The sequence below is a fragment of the Zonotrichia albicollis genome, chromosome 13 (genome assembly GCF_047830755.1).
Source record: "Zonotrichia albicollis isolate bZonAlb1 chromosome 13, bZonAlb1.hap1, whole genome shotgun sequence".
NCBI classification, from domain to species: domain Eukaryota; kingdom Metazoa; phylum Chordata; class Aves; order Passeriformes; family Passerellidae; genus Zonotrichia; species Zonotrichia albicollis.
This window is the reverse complement of record NC_133831.1, coordinates 22,502,649-22,522,322: the sequence shown is the minus strand read 5'-3', so window position 1 is coordinate 22,522,322 and position 19,674 is coordinate 22,502,649. Positions and strand designations below refer to the sequence as shown.

General features: G+C 39.7%; 1 protein-coding gene across 2 annotated transcripts; it reads left to right on the top strand.

Annotated features, from left to right (window-relative positions):
• The first annotated feature begins 754 nt into the window (after positions 1-754).
• Positions 755-12,591, top strand: LOC102063246 (dipeptidase 2). 2 transcript variants are annotated; one of them, XM_005488875.4, is made up of 11 exons: positions 755-1,060; positions 2,678-2,961; positions 3,742-3,868; positions 4,348-4,477; positions 4,797-4,938; positions 5,383-5,452; positions 5,941-6,117; positions 6,624-6,711; positions 7,299-7,374; positions 8,996-9,131; positions 10,383-12,591. In XM_005488875.4, exons 2-11 carry the CDS (start codon positions 2,828-2,830, stop codon positions 10,566-10,568), a joined length of 1,266 nt encoding a protein of 421 aa, XP_005488932.1. In that variant the 5' UTR covers positions 755-1,060; positions 2,678-2,827; the 3' UTR covers positions 10,569-12,591. The 2 variants fall into 2 exon arrangements, with proteins under 2 accessions (XP_005488932.1, XP_074407343.1); XM_074551242.1 differs by lacking the exon at positions 755-1,060 and having other exon boundaries at positions 2,823-2,961; positions 4,374-4,477.
• The last annotated feature ends 7,083 nt before the right edge of the window (positions 12,592-19,674 follow it).

Here is a 19,674-nt window from a genome sequence, read left to right as displayed (position 1 = left end):
TAGCAATTTGCAGCAGAATTCCCAGGGATGTGGGGAGTTCTGTTTAAGTTTTCCAGTTAGTGGGAACTAGAGGATTGATGACAAATGTGTATTCACTTAAGACATGACTTGCACAACAGGTCTGTGGGAGATTGGATCATGAGATTGGTCATTTCTCCGCAATGGAATCCTAAACAAAACCATTATGCCCTTTTGGTTTCCGGTAAAAATATGAAGTGAAATGAAAATTATGATAAGCAGACGACTTCTTGTGAAACTCCAGCATCATGGTTTTGCATATATTTCCTTGTTCCCAAATTTTCATGTTTGAAAGGGAGTGAAAAGTCACAGTAGGTTCAGAGACTGAAAAGTCACAGTAGGTTCATAATTATTTTTGGAAATGTCACATGTACCTTGTGACTATTTTGACCTTTGTAAATATAATGCAGTGGCACTGAAAGTCCTGAATAAAGTACAGCAGGTATGGCAACACAAAGTAGATATTTACTGGCTGAGGTATAGTCAATGTGAATAAGCAAGCCCTAGAACAGGGGTCTGGAAAAGTTCTATGTTCTTTTTCATAGAAGATATCAAATCTTCCCCTGAATGAGGTCCTGAGCAGCCTGACCTAATTTTGGAGTTACCTTACCTGGGCCCAGGTGGCTGGACTAGATGACACCCTCCAAAAACCCCTCCAACCTAAATTATTCAGTGGTGAGAGGCGCCTGTTTCTGAACCACACAAGCAGTGACTTTAACACACCATCTGCTAGGGAACAGAGGCACTGTGGACTGCACAGCCAGGCTGCCACGAGAGGGAGGAAACGCTGGGTTTTTAACAAGGCACAGCAGAAGCCTTGTGGGGCTCCCCCGTGGGTGTAGCTGAGCTGAGAGCTCTGCACAGACCTTGCATCTCACTAAGTGGCAATTTCCAAATGCCTGCTGTGTGTGCAGCCTGTGGCACGAGCTAAAGGAGCACAGGAGGTTTCTTGTTGCTGCTGGGATGCCAGGCAGTTCCAGTGCCCAGCTTTAGCTGCCGGATCCAGCACAGCGGAATGTGGATTTCGGCTCGGCTGGAGAAGGTAACTGCTCCAAGGAGGCTCTAGAGAAACAAAGAAAAGCTATAAATCTTATTTCAGCTTCCTCTTCTCAGCTCTGCTCAGTCAGCATGGGAAAAAGCTCTGTGGGTTTTGTATTTAAAATGTTGTTTAAACAGGGATGCTAAAATACCATCTTCTTAATTTTGTGTAGTGCTTGCAATACTCCTTCAATTTTCAAGTACTGATCTCTGAATGATGATTTAATTATGAGTCTTTTTTTATACCTAAACAGTTTCAAAAGCAAATGAGTCTTACTGTCAAAGTATAAAGAATATTTTGCATGAAAAGGAGAAGATAATTTGATATAGCAAATTGACAGAAAATTCTTGTAGCAACAAAGAACTGCATTTTTGTACACATACACAGAAAGATGATTTGGTAATGTATAGAAGAAAATAATTTATTTTAGCAGTCAAACCACTGGAAGAACACTTAGTTCCTGCTGAAAAATCTTCCTGAAAATTGCTGTTGAATTCATAGAAAAAAATTGTAAATATTTGGACCAAAATCTACACTGTGTATCAGTTTTTATAGCCTCAGAACAGTTTTATTGTGTGAAAAAGGTTTGCTACATTTTTATTAAGCAGTTTGAACTGACATGTTATATGAACTTCAATGTGTACATGAGGCCAGAGCAGATAATAAGTTATAAAATCTTAGATTTTCCTTTACAGTCCTTTTGTCAGGATCTGGCAGAGCTCTAGAGATTCAGGCTGCAGATCTGTCCTGTGTTTTGGCTTGAGGAATTTGCAACCAAAACATGTCCACAGAAACTAATTTGCCTTTGTGGTACTAACTTCTCAGAGTTCTTCTGCTTAGGCAGTTTTTTGACCTTGTCTTTTTAACATTTCACATACTGAGCTGCCACAAACAAATTTAACATTTTCTAGATTAGAGATACAAAGACTTTTTTCCCTGTGGTAACAAAGTCTGCCTTTGCGGTAAAAGGGTAAGTCTGTATTTGTGCTTTGACATTTGAGGGAAATCTCTATGGTTGCAACAGAGCAGAAAAGAAATAGCTTCTGATTGCTCTCTAAACTTTATGGTTTTGTAGTAGTGCTGTTCCACTAAAGTTTTTGGGTCTCACAATGCATGTATATTTCTGATGCATATTTATGGAAGAAAAACTTTTATTCTAAGACTGTACTGCTATTAGAGGAAGGATTTTGAGGATGGTTTTGTTTCTAGCAATCACTGCTCCTTTCATCCCATCTGATGTTCTGCGTGGTTTAAGTTCACTTCTCAACTTTCTCAGAAAACAGTTTCTGTGCTCATTTCAGTGTGACATTTCCCACAGAAAGAGAACAAGCAAGTTAACATAACGAAAAAAACTATCTTCTCCTGCTGTTTTGGAAGCTGTTGTTGGGAGCTGTGAGCCCAGGGTGTAGCAGGCTCAGCTACAGCTCTGACTGAGCAGTTGGTTCCCTTCAACTCTGAGCTGGTGGCAGCAGCAGAGTTTATGGAGAGGTCATATGTGCAAGAGCACAAATAGCCAGAGAACCTAAAATCTGTAGGAGAATGTAGCAGTTTCAGAGTTTCTAATGCTACTTTCCCTTCTGTTTACTACTGTTTCTTTGATTTTTTTCTTTTCTCCTCCAGAATTCACAGCAGCCTTAACAGAAGGAGGAGCATTCAGCTCTGCCTGCACTGTTAAGCCTACAGTCTCTGCAGACTGGAAATTTTGCTGTTTCATTGTCATCAGTGAACAACTGTGGTATCCCTGAGCTCTAGCACTTTTTCCACTGGAAAATGGAAAAGAAGAGAAATATGGCAAAGTTGTTGTGGCTGCTGATGTTCTTTTCTGATATTGTGCCATTCAACTGTGAGAAATCAATGAGAGAAAGAGCCATTGAGCTGATGCAAGATGCACATTTGATTGATGGGTATATAAAATACATTCAATGAAATCCTCTTTGTGAGTCTGACAAGGGTGGAGGAAATGCTGAAATGTCAGATTAGCAGAGACATGGGCTGTTATGAGCACACAGCACTGAGCTACCACTGCAGTGACACATTGGGAAGGAATTTGGGTTCAGAGGGTATTTAATGTAGGATTGTGTTACCCTAAACACTGTTTGAGTTTCTGGCCAGGAGTCACAGTTTAACCCCACCTGGCAACTGAGCCCCACACAGCCCTTATAAACTTGTCGCTCTGGTGGGATGAAGGAGAGGATCAGAAAAGTGAGAAAACTTGTGAGTTGAGACACAGATAGCTTAATAAGGAAAGCAAAAGCTATGCACAAACAAAGCAAGACAAGGCATTAATTCTTCCCATGACTAAGGCGCTCAGCCATCCCCAGGAAGCAAGGCTCCATCACATATAACATTTTCTTAGAAAGATAAACATCAGGATTCTGAATGTCCCCTGCTTTCCTTCTTCTCCCAAGGTTTATATGATGAGCGTATGGTCTGGAATATCCTTTGGCCAGCTGGGGTCAACTGTCTCAGCTGTGTCCATTCCCAACTTACTGTACACCCCCAACCTGATCACTGGTGGGACTGGGGGAGAAGCAGAAAAGAAGAGAGACTTTTAGGCATCTATTGCTGGAAGGATTATTGGCAATTAATGGTCTAAGGGACTCCAAACAGTGGAAGAAATTACACTTGGGTTAGAAAGGGAACTACTTTTTTCTATCACAAGCCCTGTTTGTTTTCCATTCTAGCCACAATGACTTTGTACTGCAGCTGAGAATACTTTACCAAAATAAAATCAGTGGAGTCAACTTAAGAGAACTCAACAGGACCCACACAAACCTTGTAAAACTTCAGGCTGGTTATGTGGGATCTCAGGTATGTACTGCTGTGGTGGTGGGGCTCAGAGCATATTTCTACATTTGCTTCGTTCCTAGCCCTGATTTTGGTTCTTTATGTTGAAAAAGAAAAAAATAATATAATTGAAAAGCCACAAACACTCTTTCATGATAGCTGTGTTTCAAAAGTTTGGGTTTTATAATTCAGGTACTCTTAGTCAAAACAGCAGCATATGTTTTGTGATATATAAATTAAAGGAAGCTTATACTTGCTTTCCTGCATGTGCTGTGGAGTAGCTGAGTGTATCAGGGGGCCTTAATTTGGAGTGGCTGCTTATTTGTCTGAAGTGGGTGCTCTTACCTTGCGTCTTAATCCGTTCTTTGGGGAAAAAGCTGTAGTGGCAACTCCCTTGTAAACTGCAGGAAGTTATTTTGGTCTGTGCTCCTGAACTATGAGCAAACAGAAGTTTCCAAGTCAAAACACAAGTTACCTGGTTCACTTGTCAATGTCTCTTTCAGTTTTGGTCAGTGTATGTTCTTTGCAGCGCTCAGAACAAGGATGCTGTGCGCCTGACCTTAGAGCAGATCGATGTTGTCAAGAGGATGTGCAACAGCTACGAAGAGCTGGAGCTTGTGATGACTTCCCAAGGTGAAGCTCCTTCTTGTAAAGGAATTTTTTTAAACGTGATCACAGGAGGTGTGTTCAGAGAGATGCAAGCAAACAAGCTGTCCTGCTTTAAAGAGTAACTTCAACATTTCCTCTGAACCACAGCCACTGACTGTGCACAGCCCTGGTCCATTACAGTCATGAGAAAATTTGCCATATAAACATGTACTCTGTAAGCTCCAATTCTATGAAAATGTCTTTATTATTGCCTGCAATTTACACAGACAATCGTTGCTTGGTACTGCTGGCTTCTTATCTGTCATGGAATTACTTAGGAAGTATCTCCCTCTGTGTTTTCCAGGTATCTCTGACAGTAGAAAGATTGCATGTTTGATTGGAATAGAAGGTGGCCACTCCATTGACAGCAGCCTGGCAGCACTGAGGATGTACTACGACTTGGGGGTTCGTTACATGACTCTAACACACACCTGCAACACTCCCTGGTAACTATTGTGCATATTTTTGTGTGACTGTCTAATGCAAAGGAGTGGCAGCTGCATGATGGGAAAACTGTGGATTCAGACACAAACTTATCCTGTGAAAGACTTTCAAGGTGATAGGTTTTGGGGATAAATAGTTTTCTATGTATGTGGTGGGAGACTACATCCATTATGTAGTGCTTGTTATGATCATAACTCAGGCACTTGAGAATCTGATTGTCTAAAATTCCTTCACAAAAATCAACATTAGTAACCTGAAAGCCGTTAAGAACATAAAAAGCACTGCCTGAACAAGATTCCTGTTATGTAGCTCATTATTCCCACTTTTGTGGGGCTATGTGACATTGTAGAAATTTTTCTTTTGTGTAGTGCAACAGTTTTCAGCTGCTGATACTGTATTCTCCAGAATAATAAAATGTTTCTTCTCCCTCACTCCCCATTTTTAAGGTCTGAATCATCATCTAAAGGAATACACAACTTTTATCCTAGTGTTATTGGTCTGACTGCATTTGGCCAAGTAAGGATCTCTTTCAAATGCTAATCTGGGCAATCTGTCATGCAACTAACAACTTCTGGCCTTGTCTTCTCAAAAGCAAACTGACATTAAAAATTAATTACTGGAAGTCCTTGATAGTTAGGAGGTGACCAGGATTTAGTCAAACCAAATTTCCTGTGATGTTTCTTAGGGTAAAAGAAGTGTTAGATTTAATTACAATTGTTTAAATACAGATTAGATGTATGAATTCATATGTGCAAGCAGTAAGATGTGAAAAACACTACCAATGACTTATTATAGATTGATTAAGTTTTCTAAGTTTTGAGCATGCTGGGTAATTTTGAGTGACTAAATCACTAATTAATTAATAGGTACATAGCAACCACTACAGGCACAGCATATTTGTGACTAGCTGACAGCTGCAGAATTTATCTATTTCCATATACCAGCCAAACAGCTTCCTTTCAGGAAACTTAATACTGACACTGTTGTCTGTACATCTGTTTTAGGAAGTGGTAAAGGAGATGAATCGCCTGGGTATGCTGATAGATTTATCTCACACCTCATACTCCACTGTAAAGGCTGCACTCAACATCTCAAAAGCACCAGTAATTTTCAGCCACTCTGCAGCATTTTCTGTTTGTAACCACTCAAGAAATGTTCCTGATGATATCCTCCAGGAACTGGTGAGTGATATGTTCTTGGGTTTGTTTTTGGAGGAAGGAATTTGTTGGCTTTACTTCTTGGGGGTTTTGTTTTTTTGTTTTAATGGCAATGATTGGATGGGCTGCAGTTAACGTGCATTCAAATCATGATGTTTACTTTCCACCTCCTCATTCCTGAATTTAATTTAGAAGCAGATCCTTGTACAGCAGCTTACAATTGCTTCTGAGGAATTTTCTTTGGGTTGTGTTTAGCCTTTCACTACAGAAATGAAATCTTTGCAAATACTTTGGAATTCTGGTTGAGTTTGTTGGATGTAGTCATGGCACTTCTGCTGATTCAGTCTGCATGAAAGTAAAATTAACCCAGGGGAAAGGATAGGGAGGCAAAGCCTTGTGTTGCCATCTGAACTTTGACTTAGTGTTGCTGTTCTCACTGGTGGATGGGTGTAGAAGATTCTGCATAAGATGCCCACGAAGTTTGCAGGGCACGAGTGCTCACTCATCACCTGTCTCTTCATATCTTTCAGAAAAAGAACAAAGGAATTATCATGGTGTCTTTCAATGCAGATGTACTGGCCTGTGGCAGAAAAGTTGTTAATATTTCTACCCTTGCAGGTTTGATGTTTATATACTTTAGTTTTTATGGGTTCTACACATTTGTATAAATTCTGTGAATATCCTGGGGCATGCATTGTTTTCAAGGCTGTGTAAATTACACTGCTTGTTTATTCCCTCCACACCTTAGCCCAGCTCTGGGTACTTTCTGAGCTAATACTCATTAAACAATAACAAGAGGTACAAGATGTGTGTGTAGCTGGAGGACACAATGCTCACAAACAGAGCCAACAACCATTAATCCCAAAGTAGTTGTTACTTTCTGGAAAACACCTTAAGCCTATGTAATTAAGAATGGGAAACAGAGGTGTGTAATGGATAATGAAAATTCTATTGGTGTAATTGGGCTGCTTGTTAGGAACGAATACACTGTGATGCTCATGTCTCTTTCCTCATTTGCATTTTGCCAGTGTAGCTGTTATTTTGAAGGTTGCTGCCTGATGGGGAGTATTTGGACCTTTTAAAAAAGGATTTTATCAAGAACCCACTATTAAGGAGAGCTGTTACCCAGTGCCAATATGTGTGAACTGTAATATTCTTTTTTTTGTTAGGTGCTTAGATGTTGTTTTCTTGATATTTTCTTTCAGATCATTTTGACCATATAAAGGAAGTTGCAGGCTCAGAATCAATAGGAATTGGTGGTGACTATGATGGAGTGGAACGGTGAGTAAAGCTGTACAAACATTGACATCTGCTCCTTAACTTATGTGGGTTTTGGTTCATTTAAGGGAAGAAAAGAAGGCAGACTAAAAAAACTGGTATGAGATTATCTTGCAATGAGCAGTAACACAAGTTTTATGAGAGAGAGGCACAATCATTCCTTTTTAGAACTGCATGAAGCAGTGCTACAGATGCATCCTCATGCCCTCTGAACTCTGAAGCCACGTGCTCTAGGTGGTGGTTTGGGCACACAAAACCAGTGACAGAGGTTGTTTTTCTCCAAAAGCCACAGATGAATGACAGAAAAGCTGCCTGAACCTTTATATGGTAAATGGTTCAGTCCCGAGAGGCACTGCAAAACTCTTTCCTCCACTCTCCTTGGGGAAAGCCCAGAGAGTTTGGGTGCTGTGAAACCACTCCTGGTTTTGGGAAGTGTTTCAGGCAAGCAGAGCCTGGTGAGCAGCCTACCACAAAACCTCTCCTCTCCTGGACCACTGCAGTTACAGCACAGGAAACAAATGCAGGTTGGGTGGTGTTTGCTGCTGCAACCTTAAACTTTTTTTCTTTTTATCTTTCTGTTAAAGCATTATCCCCTTTTTCTTTTTTCGTTTTCTCCTGGATCAGGCCTGCTTGGGAATGAAAGTCAGAGTCAGGCCCCCATCTGTGAAGTACAAACAAAAACCCATTTTGTCAGCTCCCATGATATCATAGCTCTGAAATGATTATGTTCAAAATAAAAACACAGTTTGCAAGAAAAGGACACATTTTATCATGAATTTTCTCAAAGACCATCAGTTAAATTGGTGGTGGAGTTGTTGAGGTCCTAATTCCTGCCAGTACTGCCACAGATATTTTATATATGCTGATCACCATACCTTCATGGAACAGAAGAGTAACAAAAATATTAGTCATCTCAAAACAACATCAAAGTCTCATGGAAATACAATTTAAACCAGCTGTTTAATGCAGGTTTTGCAGCCTTTTTATTTCTACATTCTTTTTATTCTGACAAGAATTAGCACAAGGCATAGATCAGTTTTACTTTTTTGTAATTTCTTCAGTAGAGGGCTCTGAATAGGTTTCTTTCCACTGCCTAAACAATTGGCTTAATCCAAACTAATATTATTATTCTAATTGGGGTATTTTTTGTAAATAGTTTGTAAACAACAGAGTTCACAAAATTGCCTCCAACTCCAGAGCTCATAATGTGTTTGTAGGTTTCCTTTTGTTCTCAGTTACATGAGTGGATTGCCCCAACTTCATCTGTGATGCAGCTGTTTCCTCTTACTCTGAAGTCCTGATGGGAAGTGTGGATTACCATATACATTAATTTCTGGTTATTTTTCCCCCTTTTGTTCTTGTATCCTCCTATGCTCTTATTTTGCCTCTATAGAAGTGCATCTTCATTCCAGTTGCGTTCTGTTTATTGGGTCCTATGTGAAGAAAAACACTTTTGTTGTGTCCCAGTCCTGTTTCTGTTTGTCAGCTGAATTCCCAGAGAAAGAATTGGGTCCAAAGTCAGCTCACTTCAAAAGTCAATATGTGCAAAAGACTAATTAAAACCCTTTTTCTCCAATTTGCCAGTGATGTGTTTTGAATGTTCTTGTGTGACTTTTGCCAACAGCTTTCCCGAGGGATTGGAAGATGTCTCCAAATACCCTTCTTTGATAGAGGAACTTCTTAGAAGAGGATGGAATGAAACTGAACTGAAAGGAGTCTTAAGGGAGAACTTTCTCCGTGTCTTCAGGGAAGTAGAAAATGTAAGATTTAAATCCAAACTGAATCTTGATTCTTACCAAGAGGGAAAGATGAACTGTTGGTGTTTTATTGTGTATTTTTTGGGTGGGTTTTTTATTTGTTTTTTTTCCCCATTTTATGTGGGTTTTTTTTGGAGAGGTTTTTTTGTTCAATGAGAGAGGGAATGTAAGCACCTAATTCAGTAAATCCAAACGCTGGGAAAGAAACCAAGACGGCAAGAGAGCGTTAGCAGCATAAAGGAAAACGAGGGAGAGCAGACAAAGCTCTTTGGAAGTTTTTTTCTCTGCAGTAATCTGATAAGTACACATCAGTGACTTCTAAATGGAATCACTTCATGGTTTGGAGAAGCTGCGGATGTACCAGCATCGCAGTCTGGCCGTGCTCGCTGGGGCAGCAAGGAATGTTGACTCCTGCAAATCAATTTAATTCTTGTCATGGGACTGGGCTGCTGTTCAAAAGGCCTCTGCCATGGCCATGCCACTAACAAGCCATAAACATAACAACTAGATCCCAATGAGCTTTAAGTGTAAATGGTAAATTTTAATCCAGAAGGATGAGGGAGGAGAGGAGGGAAGGAGACTGCATAAGAGTAGGGTCCCCTCAAAGGTAACTTTTACAAATTACTCTGCTGAAACTTCCAGACTGCTTGCCTCCTACTGCTTTTATTGGCAGGGATAGGTAAGTAGATATTACACACAAAGCCTTATAGACAACAGATATTTCACAGGGACCTTTCTTCCACTTGTCTTTTTCGGGCATGTTGGATGAACTCAAATTAGTGAAATTTGAACTATTCCAGTTAACCTGCCAAAATATCTCCATAATGCTGATCTCACTGTGTGGCAGACTGACATTATGAAGAGGCTCAAATTCACCTCTCCTAACCAATCTGTGGGATTTAATAATGTTTTTTTCCCATCTAATTAGAGATGTTGAAGTTCTGTCTTGAGAGTGAGAAGCTCTTGAGAGCTCCTTCCAGGGAAGAAAGTTCATGAGTTTGTGTTCTCCATATGTGGAGAGAGCCAAGACAAAGAGCAACCAGACCTGTGACTCCTGCCTGTAATGTGCTGAATTCTGGGAAGTGCTTCATAGGAATGCAAACAGCAGAATAATAATATTGATTTCCTCACACTCAGATGTGGTTTTGCAATACAGCTTGAGTTGGGTAAATAGCATTGAATTTGCTAGCTGCATAAAGCTTTTTGCTGTTGTGCCAGTCTGGCTTTCAGGGACAAACTTTTGAATTTTTGTAGGTGCGGAACAATTTTGCAGTAATGGGCGTAGGTGAAAGTGAAATTCTGCAAGAAACAAAACACTCCTGTCGCCTAGACCTACATAAGCCTCAGCCTCAGCCATCCAGGTCCTTTGGATTTCCCTCTGTGGCACAGCCTTTCATCCTGACACTTGTATCATGTTTAATGCTGTATTATGTATCATAAGCTTATGGAGTCTAGAGAGATTTTTGGAATACCCTGCAATGCAGCTACTTATCTTTCTGTGATTTGTTAGCAGAAGACTATTATAAATTTTAAACATAATTTCTATAAATTTATCTGCATATTTGAAAAGTCATGTAAATTATAAATGATGTAGCAAAAGGGTTTAGAATTTGAACTGATAAATTCTGTATCACCTTGGCTGGACCAGGAGCAACATTGTTAATGGAAAATATTCACATTTAAAGAATAAAATCTGTAATACTCTATGCATGGTTTTGGTACTCATATTGTGGAATAAAGATGAGTCCAGAACAGCAGTTTCACACAGGAACTAGAAATTATGATTAAGACATCTGTGCCAAGTAGTTTTCAAATATTGCTTCTTGTTAAATCATACAGTTTCCATCAATAGCTGATGGCTCAGAGAAGACCAACCCCTGCCATATGGAGAAAAGTGCTTTTTCGGTTTGCTTGGGTTTTGTTTTGTTTTTTAAGATGACAAGATGAGTGACAAGCCTATTCCAGCTTGAACTGCATGCCTACAACTAGTTTTAGGAACCCATCCTGCAGCACTAAACTCTTATTTTTGAACCCTGACCAGGACAGAGGGCAACTGGACAATTACTGAAGGGTAGAGGCAGATCTCTACATTCAGGTGCAGGCAATGTTGTAGATACTTTTCTATAATTTGAGGAGAACTTTGCAGCATTTTCATGATGATGGGAACAAGAACAAGTCAGGACAAAGCAGGAATTCTGGCTAGTAACAGGATTGTGGAAATCTTTTTGATATTTAAACAATTATCTTTATCAATAACATGTTTTATTATTTCATTTCTATTCTAGCTGGCTAAAATCAGACCATGGCCAGTGGATTCATAGACACGAAATTAGAGAGAGATCTTTTTATTTTAAATCTGCTGTTTTGGCCTGTGGAATACATTTTGAAATACACAAGAGCATATATTGAAATAGGCCTGCTCTTCTTAGGCTCAAAACTGACATTTTCGTCAAAAATACTGAGATTTATAATGAAATTATAAGATGGCAGCAGCAGCACATCTTTGTCTGGTCAGTTCCCAGTGCTTGCTGGTAAATGCTTTCCCATGACTCTTGCTGTTAATGGTGATTTTATGATACCATTTTTTTATTTACTAATATGACATCTACAGAATTTAGACTTAGTGTAGAATAAAAGCCCTGTAATTGATCTAAGGAAAGCATTTGTAAACACACAAAGTATTTAACAACAAGAGAAGGCTGAGCAGGAATAGGATGAAAAAACAGCACATTAAGCTTTTTTCTAGAGGAATTTGAGACTGTTCCTACCATCCATTTCTGTACTTTGTGTACAAGCAGGGTTTCTGGAAGGACTCTGTTCTTTTACAGCTTCAAAATTAAGCTTCATTAATTTTTTTGATAAGATGATCTCCTTGATAAATATATTCTAACTATACTTCTATATGTTACCGAATTGTTTACAAATCATGGGAAACAATCTAGTTCCACAGAAGCCAACTTTAAAAGAATAGTTTCTCAATAAATACTGATCCTGGATATGAGTGTAGAAAGGGGAATTACTATTTCAGAAGTCTGGCCTCCCTGATATTGCTTGACTGTAATGAGAACTGGTTTTACTGGTAAAATCATTAATTCAATATGGCAAACATTTAATTCCCATCAGCACTTCTAATAGGTTCATTGGAAAACTTCCATACATGGTCTCTTTTCTCAGAACTAGGGCTCTGATATTTGCTTCATTACACAAAATGTAAGATGTTTCTTTATTCCTTCCAGCAGTTTTCTTTATACTGTGCTGTCATTTTACTGCCTGCTAATTTTTACTTTTTTACCTTCCCATACTACAGCATGGACTAAAAATATATATTCCTTTTCTTAAAGATACATAAAGTACTTTTCTATGATTTATCATCTATAATGTATTCCACTTGTTTGTTGACTGTGCAACGAGTAATTTGTAACCTTGTGGCAAAACAGAGACATGCAATTTCAATAAAATATTGTTTAAAATTGTGTAAGGATACTGGTGTAATCTCACAAAAGAGTGTAGATGTTCAGAGGCCCATGAGACCCTGGAAGAACCTCACAACCCCTGTGGCAGAAAGAAGGCCAGAGTAACATGAGGGCTCTGGGTCAATGACAAAGGGAAGGGCTGCCCTTCAAGCCCCTGCTTGAAATTCAAGGAGGTTTAATCCTGCATGTAGGCAGTCAGCCTCATCTAAATTCAGATCCTGCTAAAGCCATCCCAGCCAGTGCCCATGGGAAGGGATGAGTCACTGCAGTGAGTCCATGAGGACATTTACCTGCAGCAAATCCCTGCTCCAGCTGTCAGGGCACGGAGAACAAGGTAAAAGGGGAACCAGGTGGGGTTCCTGCATCAGGGTTAGGATAACCTCTGCCTCACAGCACTTCTCACATATTTGTGATCTCAATGCCCCTTTTCCATTACCAGTTACAATGTTAATTCAGAAGGCTTCAAATAAGCTGCTTGTGAGAAACAAAATCAGAAGGCAAAACCAACAGATGAAATTTTGTGCACTGATGATCCACATTATCTAGCTTATTTAATATCTGCAGCTAATTTATTTTTCTTAAATGATCAAAACCACACAACTTGAAGCATGGTAGGAAGGCTTCTTATTAGAAATTAATTTCAAAAGTAAAACCATGTAAGGTGCAGCTGTGACTGCTCTCAGAAAAACTAGTGACCCTTCACTCTGGTGCCAGTGTCTCCAGCCCTGAGAGCAACTTGTAGTCTTCACAACTTTGCATTTGTAACAACTCAAGCACAAAATGATTGTACTCCGTTTTCTGCCTCCCAATGGGAGGATGATTCATGCTGCAATTGAATGCCTTTGCCCTGCCCCAATTAATAACACTCATTTGCATTGGTAATTCAAAATGCATTCAAGTTCAGCTGACAGATTCTATTATGGCTGCTGGTATCAGTGAAGTTCCAGATGTAATTGAGATGCAAACTTTGTAATAAGCTCTGAAAGAATGCAAGTCATGACTTACCTCTTCTAAATAATGAGTTGTGCTAACATGAGTTCTGAAAATACTTATTAATATTTCTGTAAATCTCAAAATCTACGTACTATGAAGCACCTTAGGCTGATTTTCAAAAGATCCAAAGTTGAAGGCATCTTAAACAATCAAAAGCTCATGCTTTTATGTATGTGATATGAGCAGCCAAGAACTACAGAGATAATATTGATGCAGACTATTGATTTGGTTCTAAAAGGCTGGTGCCAGGGCCCTTCCGTCAGTACTATCCTTTCCCTGACTAATGGACTGTAGCATCCACAGAAATAAATCACTTCTGAGTTGTCCCATCTGGGCAAGTGGTGTTAGAAACCAAACCTCCGAAGTCTGCTGCTGGTCTGACACACATGACAGTTCTGTCACCCAATATCTGAGCAGTTCAGCTCCTGTACCAAACTTCCACCTGCAGGTGACTTGTCTGGGCCATGCAAGGACTCCTGGATGTTTTACATTGGATCCAAACTACTCAGCTCTGCTGAACACCTACATTCCTCCATTGCATCTCATTGAGTTTCTCAAGCAACATGCCAGCATATTTCTGTTTCCAGGTCAGCAAACACTGTGCATTAAATCTAACCACCTATATGCATATGAGTTTATAAACTTTTTATTTTACACCCAAGGTTCAGTGAGCATCTGCCCCACAGAACCAGCTTTGCCAAGCCAGCTGTTGCATCCCTCCAGCTGTGGGGTGAGGAGCAGGGCCCCAGCAGCTCCTCAGAGCCGGCTGTGCCTGCTGCCCTGCTCTGTCCTGGCTCCAGGTTGTGTCCCCGTTCCTGGACACAGCCACTGGTGTTTGTCTAAGCTGGTTCAGCCAGCTGCTCTTGCAGAAAGCTTTTCTCCTTCAAGGGATGAGATTCCTGCTGATGGTGTCAGAGATTGGGTTAACCATGCTCATGGTCTGGGGAGGGGAGGAGTGAAAAACCAGAGTGAGACTGCAGCAACTTGGATTTCTTCCATTTACTATTGAAAGCAGCAGTCCTGTTTGCTCTTCTCTGGATTTATACATATGGAAGTGATCAAATTGCTTCAAATTCTGAAAACATAACATGATTAAACTACAAAAGAATTAAATAACCAGAAGATTCTTCCCACTAATAGTGGCTTTTATGTGCTCTTAAGACTTGTTGGATTTAATTTGCAGACCCAGAGCAGTATTTTAGTTGATCTTCTGAACCATTTCCAGGGCAGAGTGTGGTCCTGGATAACCCAGCTTGGACTGTTCTGGAAGACTTGATTCAGTGTTTCAAGAATTATCTTTCTCTTTTTTTTTTTCTTTTCTTTTTTTTTCTGGTCTTCATTTTTTGTCTTGCTATCTTACCTAGAAGCCTTACATCTACACAGAACAACTTGACATGGGAATGGCTATTTGCTAGTATTATAATCATCCTTTTTTAATCTTCTGACACCAGAGAAATGGAAAAAGTTCCTCACATTCATGTTTATTTATAACTCCATTATGACTTTTTGTTTTGTTTGCAAACAAAAGCAACAACAAACCCCTCTTTCCAAAAACTGTGACTCAGAGAGGTATTGGACTTGGTTCAGTTGCTTCTCTGTCATGAGACAACAAATAGTGGAGGGGAAAAAAAACCCAAGCTAAGTAAACAAAGTTCAGCATTTATCTTACAACAGAAAAATGTGGCTGCTTCTAATTAAGGCTCTGGCCCCAACAATCAGAACTCAAATGAGAGGGCACTTAATTCTTCTCCCCAGATTGTTTTTTAAACTCCATTAAGATGATTCTTTCCTCTGTATAATGGATATTTTCCTCTGAAGCCCTTTCTCAGCACTGGGTCTATCTGTTTTCATAAAACATTTCCTTTATCAATTCTGCCATTAAAGGAAAATATAAAGTCCAGGAAACAAGAATTCAGGTTCCTCTGAGGGTTGCTGCTGAGAAACAAAACAAAGATCAAACTAAGTGAGATTAAAACTGAAGCTAATACAAGTTTCATCACACAAATCAAAAGAAGGTCTCTTTAGTCTGGAATACAAACATTAGAATAAAGTTTAATAGGGCTTTGGATTTGGATTAATCTTCCTGAGTTTCCTCCTGGAGATAAACTCAGCATCTCAAGAATCTTGTCTAGGTCTGTGCTCAGTTTCCTCTCTGAGCCCTTTATTAAAAATTAAATAGACCATGACAAATGTACCCATGCTAAAAATGCAACTGATCTGAAAATTGATCCACAGAGTAGTATTTTTTTCCAGCATCTTTATTCTACACTAAAAATTACTGCCACATTTAACAAGTTTGTTGTAGAAAACCTTGATATAGTTGTTCTTATTTGAATGTGCAGAACCTGGGTGAGTAGGAAAGAAATGGCATCTCAAAGACTAACGAACTCTTCAGTGTCTAAAGATGAGATCAAGGTTTTTTGTAGAAATGGCTAGTCTGTGCATCAAATACAGTTATAAATAATTATACAAGTGAAGCAGAAGTTCCTTAAAATAAATAAACTTTGAAGGTAAGTAGCACCATAGTGTCCTCTTGTGGTCTTTTAATGTTTAAGCTGTGATATGTTTTCTAGCAGAATAGCAAAATTTCCAGTTGTCTTTAGCAAGAGCTCCTGTCTGGCTCAGTGGCCTTTCCTTGCCCCACTTTTCTCCTGGAAATGGCCCATGGAGGATTGCACATTGCATCTCCCAAAAGCATTTATTACATGGATGCTCCTGTCGTGGGCCTCTCCAAAGGATCTCTTCCTGTCCTTGCCATGGATGCTGCTCTGTATGAGTGGGAAACCTTCACAGCCAGGCTGCCATTGCAGCCTGCTCTGGTGTGATCCTCACACGTGGAGAAGCAGGAATGTGCTGAAAACCAAAGTTCACTCTGGTGAAATGCTGGCCATGAACTGGCAGAATTCCTGCCAAGCCTGATGCCCTGGGAAACTATGCCTTGGCAGAGGTGAATTTTGTTTTGTTATTCTATTTCTGATGGTCAGCTCTTGGCCATTTGTCACCCAGGTCCCACTCTAGTGGGAAAAATCTTTCAAACCAATGAATAACAGCTACAGATTCCCTGCTGTGTTAGGGGCAACATAATGTTAGAGATGAATTAGAAAATATATCTGAATTGCAGTGTAATGACTTATTTCTACAGATGATACTTTTCACTTGGTCTTGATTCTCCTAGAAAAAATGAGAAACTAAACTTTAGAAACAACAAAACTACTTAAAATTAGATATTTCCCCATGAAATTCAGGAAAAATAAAATATAGGAAAAGCTGTCCTCAAACAGAGTTTCAGATGCTGTGTTTATCCTTTAAACAAATGGGAAATCACTTGCTCTAACAGGGAATTGAAATGCTGCTGCTTTTTGTTGTTTGACTGAGGTTAACATCCCACGTTGCAAGTCTGGAAGTCACCAACCCCCCAGGGGTGAACCAGGGCCCCCCATGTGTGCACCACACCCCTTGTGAGGGCTGAACCCTGGGAAGGACCAACAAACACTGATGGTAATTCCCTCCTGGGGAACCTCTGAGTGCTGCCTGCAGGGGAGGGATGAACCCCTGCACACAGAGCCTGCCTGGCAGCTGGGCATGTGTGCAGCCCCTGCTCGGGCTGGGCTCTGGAAGCCAAGCTCCTTTTGTAGTGCTGCAGAGGTGGGCACCGATGTCACAGACATGTTTTATGAAAAATCCTTTTCTTAGGGTTTTTTCTCCTGAAAAGCTGAGAGGCCTCAGGAACAAAATGTAAACAATGGTTATCTGCTGCTGTGGAATGGAACAGGTGCATCTGTGATTGGTCTCATATGGTTGTTTCTAATTAATGGCCAATCACAGCCCAGCTGTCCAGATTGTCTCGGTCAGTCACAAGCCTTTGTTATGATTCCTTTTCTATTCTTAGCTAGCCTTCTGATGAAATCCTTTCTTCTGTTCTTTCAGTATAGTTTTAATATAATATATATCATAAAATAATAAATCAAGCCTTCTGAAACATGGAATCAACATTCTCATCTCTCCCCTCATCCTCAGACCCCTGTGAACCCCATCACACCCCTGCAGTCAGAAGTGCTCAAGGCAAACTTGACCTCACTTGCCTGCCCTGAGGATTTCTATCAGGCTTCCCAGCAGTTGACTAAACTGCCCTTCTGGAAGGCTCAGAGTTTCTCACACAGCCTTTGAACAACACAGTTTCTACTGTGCAAGGGCACTGACCCTTCAGCTGGAAGCTTTACCTGCTTAAGGTGGCTCACAAATATCCAGTGGCTTACTAATGAAGAACTGAACTGTGCCTTTGATTGCATGATTTGCAGTTAGTACCAATTTAAAAGCAGTTCCTGGTTGTGTATCAGAGGGGAGATGATGGATTTGCTGATCTTTAGGCTGCTGATTTCAGTGATGCTGTAAATGTAAACTAGACTACTGAAAACACAGACCTTTTCTCTTCTAATAAGATTCTGCAGAGCTGAACTCCTTTTTTTTTTTTTTTTTTTTGCTGTGAAACCACCAGGCTTTTTTCCTAGAAGTGTTCTTTTTCTCTGTTGATATTGGAGTGGGGTGTGTAGAAAAATAAAAAAAAAAAAAGAGGAAATTAAAATTATTGTCTCTGCTTTTTGTTTTAATTGACCAGTCTGTACCTATATAAAACCATAACCCCAAATTCTATTTAGCTTTGTAAAAAACAGGTAATTTTCATCCCTTTTATTTAATGAGAAGGTAGCAGTGTTGTTTTCAGGTAAATACTGTAGTACAGTAGATCATCGAGTTTCATTCCAGTATCACATTCATATCAGACAACTTCTGAGAGCCCCTCATACCATTCAGAGTAACAGTCACTTATTAACCTTAGAAAAAAATAATTATCCAGGTTGAATTGTGGTCTCTTAAAAACCAGATGCTGAACAAAGTTGATCTGGGTAGATAACTTCTCATCTCTAAATACAGTCTTTCTGCAAGTCAGTAAAGGACCCTTGTCCTTAGACAAAAGAAATATTTTTGCTTCAATAGACTTGAATGGTTTCCTAGGGCTCAATTCTCTGCTAAGGCATTTGGATATCGCTTCCATTCCAGGGAAGGGAGTTGCTGGTATATGTGCATGAGCCTAAATTTTTTTTAACTTTTTCTGCTCATGGATTACAATTTCAGTACCACTGATTCTATGAAACTAAAATGTTCTGTGATGGCTTAAATGCAGTTTTGGTACCTAAAGAGCAGTGTATCCTTGCCATATCTGCTTTCCAAACTGCTATGAGAGGGAAACACCCATTTTAATGCTTCTTCCTGAATAAGCAGGACTCCAAAAACATTAACTTTGGAGACTTATTTCTTGCCGTCCCTGCCTCCTTTTTCTAGGCCAGCTTACTTAGAGCAGACACTTTCACTCAAAAGCTTTATAAAGTGGAAAAGTGGAAAGAAGACTGAACATGAACAAACATGCTTAATGATGAATTAGCATCTTGCCCCTTTTCTATATGAAATTATTTGTCCCCTATCAATTAATTTTCCTGGTTTTTGGTGGGGTTTATCTTGTAAGGTCAAACTTTAAATGAACACTAATGAAATGTAATTCAACCATAGAGGGTAAAACAGAAAATGCTACTTTTTGGCCCATTGTTCTACTTTCCTCTGGGGGATAAAATTATTGCTTGCTCAGAGAAATTTCAAGTAAAACTTTATAGATCTCGGGGGATCACATTTACAAACATGCTTATTTTAGGGTTACTGGAAAAAAAAATCTCAACCTAAGTCTTCAAGAAACTAGTTTTCATCAGAGGCAATTCTGTTCTTTTTTTAAAATCTCCTCCAAAACTGATAAGGCTGTTTTACAGAGAAACACATGGCCACATGAAGATCCTTTTTTCCACGAACAGAGCTAAGTGTCAAAAGTAAAATGTAGGTTATATGAAAGCACAGGAGTCTTAGAAGTGTTTCCACCTGTCTGATCAATACCAAGAGGTGGAATTACCCTGACTTGCCCCAGAGGTGGTCCACCAGCAGCCCTGTGCTAAGTGAACTGAGAGACCTGCACCCCCTTGGCAGCAGTCGCTCCACAGCATGGATCCTTCACGTTCATTTCAAACCCCAACTAATTAAAA